Source organism: Mastomys coucha, unplaced genomic scaffold, assembly GCF_008632895.1.
Source record: "Mastomys coucha isolate ucsf_1 unplaced genomic scaffold, UCSF_Mcou_1 pScaffold5, whole genome shotgun sequence".
In the NCBI taxonomy this organism is placed as follows: Eukaryota; Metazoa; Chordata; class Mammalia; order Rodentia; family Muridae; genus Mastomys; species Mastomys coucha.
Genome location: NW_022196911.1, coordinates 65380961 through 65384940, shown reverse-complemented (window position 1 = coordinate 65384940; position 3980 = coordinate 65380961). Strand labels below are relative to the sequence as shown.

General features: G+C 48.0%; 1 protein-coding gene across 1 annotated transcript in view; it reads right to left on the bottom strand.

Moving 5' to 3' along the window:
- Nucleotides 1-1178: 1178 nt before the first annotated feature.
- Nucleotides 1179-3980, bottom strand: part of LOC116078363 (asialoglycoprotein receptor 2) — a 13815-nt gene continuing 11013 nt past the window's right edge. The window contains exons 7-8 of the mRNA XM_031353560.1: nt 1840-1946; nt 1179-1597 (exon numbers count right to left, since the gene is read on the bottom strand). Of these exons, the coding sequence (XP_031209420.1) occupies nt 1441-1597; nt 1840-1946 (264 nt within the window). The 3' untranslated portion in view covers nt 1179-1440. The remainder of the gene's footprint in view (nt 1598-1839; nt 1947-3980) is intronic.

Below are 3980 nucleotides of genomic sequence, written 5' to 3'. Positions count from 1 at the left end.
AGTCAGTGGAGCCAAGCACTGTTCCTTCCTTCCCTTAGGTTTTCTCCTGGATACTTTGTGAAAGCAAATAGAGAGCCAGCTAATCAAGGAAAGTCGCAGAAGAGTAGCGGCTGCCGCCACTGTCTACAATGTGTCTCTTACGCTTTGGAGCCTGTTTGCCAAAGGAATTTGAAAGCATTTGGAGAACATAGGCTGGGAAAGGCTTAGACTGCAGAAGGTAATGAGCAAAGCTGGGGTCAGAGCTTAGAGGCTGGTAAAAACTCAGGTAGCAGTGAGGACTCTGGTGAGAGCTGGACTAGAGGTCACCGGGGCTGCAAATGGCAAGACCACAGGAATGGGGCTGTCCGTGCCTGTGACTAGGAGTGGCTGGCTGTCTTAATGGGAGTTTCCTGGTTCCCAGCATCTTGTTCAAATTTAATGCCAACTGTGTTATTGTAAGTGGATAGTTATTGAAAGTTTGTAACCAAGTGTTGGAAACTCTTGATTCATCAAAAGCTTCGATGTTATAAATGAAGACAAACAAAAACGCCAACTCTTTGGCCAACATAGCTAACAATTAAGTAAAGCTTGGTACATTCATACTTCAGATTTCTCTACAGCTGCTACATTCAATGAGATAGAATCCTGTCAGAGAGAGAGAGAGAGAGAGAGAGAGAGAGAGAGAGAGAGAGAGAGGAAGAGAGAGAGAGAGAGAGGAAGAGAGAGAGAGAGAGAGAGAGATTTGATTCTATGTAGCATGCATGTGTGGGTGTACAGGAACCATCATGATAGAACACACTGGAAATGGTTAACTCTAGGGCAAAATGGAGGGAGGAGGGGAACCTTAGTGTGTGTGTGTGTGTGTGTGTGTGTGCGCGCGCGCGCACGTGTGCGGGTGCATGTGCATGTGTGTGTGTGTGTGTGTGTTCCTCCTCCAGGGGCTTGTATTAAAGACAGTGAGGGCATTCTCTGAAAACTCAGGTTGGGAAGACCTTGAATTTAGAGAACATATTTCTTCCAGAATCCTTTGAGGTTGTGCCCAGCAGCCCCAGTCCATCTAGATGCTAGCCACTGAGGTTCCTGCTTCCTGCCTTGATACATCAGTGTGTCAAGGAATGTTCTTCAAGGACTCATACCTTGCCTCCTCCAGACTCTCCCACCTCCCTCTTTTTGCACCAGCTCCAAATAACCAGGCTACATGAGTTTCAAGTATTTCTTTTTTTCCTATTCCATTCAGAAGGCTGAAATTTATAACAATTGCAATAAATTGTGGAGAGGGGTGAAATCTCAGTATTCTCAGTATTCTCAAGGTATGAGACCATAGAGCCATCCCCTGTCCATTGTCCCATAACCCCTCATATCACTTGGGACTCTGTCTCTCTTCCTTGCTCCAGTATCCCCAGTGAAGGTGTTGGGGTGATGTGGGGTTGGGGTGGGGCAGAGATATGGTAGAGCAAACTCCTAGTGGGTGATGTTCCGTTCCTTTTCACATGCCCAGCGGTTCACCTGCTGGCAGAAGTTGTCATTCCAATGGCCATCTGACCAGATTTCAGCACAATCTTCACTTCCACCCTCTTCGTGGCCCTGCCAGTTATTTGGCTGGTTGATGGCCCAATTCCTAGGAAGGTAAGCCAAAGAAAGCTCAAGGTCCAGCCTCCCCACCTCCCCACAACCCTGTCTCCCACCTCATAAGAGCACAGTCCTGGAAGGGTTCAAAGGTTGACGGTGTACGGGCTTTGAGATGGGGGAGTGGAGTCAGGAAGAAGACTGGGGAAACCAGCCCTATAGGAGTACGTTGAGGTGAACGACCAGGTGGTTGTCCCTGGAGCAAACTCACAAGCAGATTCGGGAGGCACTTACCTGTAGTTGCTTCTGTACTCAGTTCCATCCACCCATTTCCAGGAGCCATCCCTCTCGGTAAGACCTATCCAAATATGAAACGAGCCCTTGTGCTTTACGACAAAGTCCTGGAAAAAAAAAAAAAAAACAGGTGAGAGAGCAAAATGCTTCATCCCTTATCCATGTGCGCATCTGAGTGACCACACCCCAGCCCAGCCCAGCCTGTCCCATGCTGAAGCCTCAGCTACCAACAGCTATGTCCTTGCTTTGTCCTCTACAAGAGTGGCTAGTGTTAAATGAACTTTTACGAGGCTAGATGTTACACTGAGTACTTTGTAGGGATTATCTCTTTTGAGCCTTAGTAGCTCTCCAAGTTTGGTGCCATAGTAACTGTCTTGGCAAGGTAGTTATTAGAACCTAGAAAGCCAACCAGTATCTAGCTTGTGACAGCCATCCTGTTTCCAGCCTGGGCCACTTTTCACTCCATTCCTAGCACGGCTGCTATGGCAACTCCATCTTCTCCCCATCTTCTACACACAGCATCTTTGGGATCCTGCCCTTGCTGTTCTGCAGATCTCAGAACCCATGAAGCCCCTTGGTTTCAGTCATCCCTCTGTTGGCCCCTCATTCTCTTGCTGTGGATTTTGATGTCATTTCCTAAGGTTTGCCAGGCCCCAGCATTTCAAACTTGAGCCCTCCGCCCAGACCTGCATTTTGACCTGGCTACGCGGGGTCTGACAGTCACCACTGAAAGTAGAAAGATGCTGGGGCACAAGTCAGGAACTGACAGGGCCTTCCGTGCACATGTCCCCATGCTTACAGATCTCTCCCTACGACTAAAACCATTCCAAGGGGCTGGCTCTTACACAGGTGGCTATTCCTAGGAATTTAGGTCCCATTGTTTTTGTATGGTTGCAAGGGAATGTTATGGTCACCCAGTTTTACAAAGGAAGCAGAGGGTCAGTTTAACCAGCACACACTCTAACAATCTCCTTTGATAACATGTAAAGGGTCCCCACCTACATTTGGAGAAAAACTGTCCACTTCTCCTCACACTCCCTGGAGACCAGGATTTTTTTATCCAAGAGCAGAACCTGTGACGGTAGCACCCATTAAATCTAGAATTCTGCATGTAGGTCAGCGGGCCTGTGTGCGAAGAAGCAGCTGCAAGGCCAGTGGGGCTACTCCACAGATTCAGAAGCATCAACAGAGTGGAGCAAAGGGACCTGGAGACAGGATGTTCACGTTGCTGCTACCCGATGCTCTTTGTGGTCACTCATCCCATCACCAAAGAAACTGAATAACTAAGACAAATGTACACAATCAAAATCCCGGTCCCCAACCTCCAGGCCAAGAGGGAGAGTCACCAGGCAGTGCTGGAGGACCAAAGAAAGTAGCCCAGATCATTCATCTGCCCTCTCCTAAGTGAATGCAAGAAGGAACTGTGCCCACTCAAAACAGCGACAATAACAAAACCCTCATGGACCGCAAACCCCCTCCCCCAGGGCGGAAGCTGGGTGTGGGCATCACAGGCAGCTGTGGCTGCGCAGTACTGACAGCTGAGCATACAAGCCACGAGTTCCAAAGACCTTTGATTGTTGTTTTTGAGGACAACGCACCCTAAGGAGACATGTGCTAGAGTGAATGGCGCAGCCCAGCTGGCACCGGACTTGTCTAGCATGCACAAATCCACAAGTCTGCTCCCGCCAGCACAGCATGAACCAGGAGTCAAAGGCAGGACGATCAGGAGTTCATGATCTCTGGCTACAGAGCAAGTTCAAGGCTAACCTGAGCTACCTGAGATCTTGTCTCAGGAGAAAAAAAAAAAAAAAAAAAAAGACAGTTTTCCCATCTTTCATATGAAGAGTTATATAAACTCTTAGGGTTTTCTTTTTAATTTTTAAATTTTTATAAATTTTATTTTATGGGTATGGGTTTTTTCCCCTCATGCATGTCTGTGTACTGTGTGTGTGCCTGGCGCCCAAGGAGGTCAGAAGACAGATCAAATCTCCTGAACTGAAGTTATAGATGTTGTGAGCCATCGCGTGGGTGCTGGGAACTGAATCCGGCCCTCTGCTCTTAATTGCTGACCCGTCTCTCTGGTCACTTGCACTCTTAGTTTTTGAAGCCAATAAACCTCAGCCCACCATTTAGAGCTATAC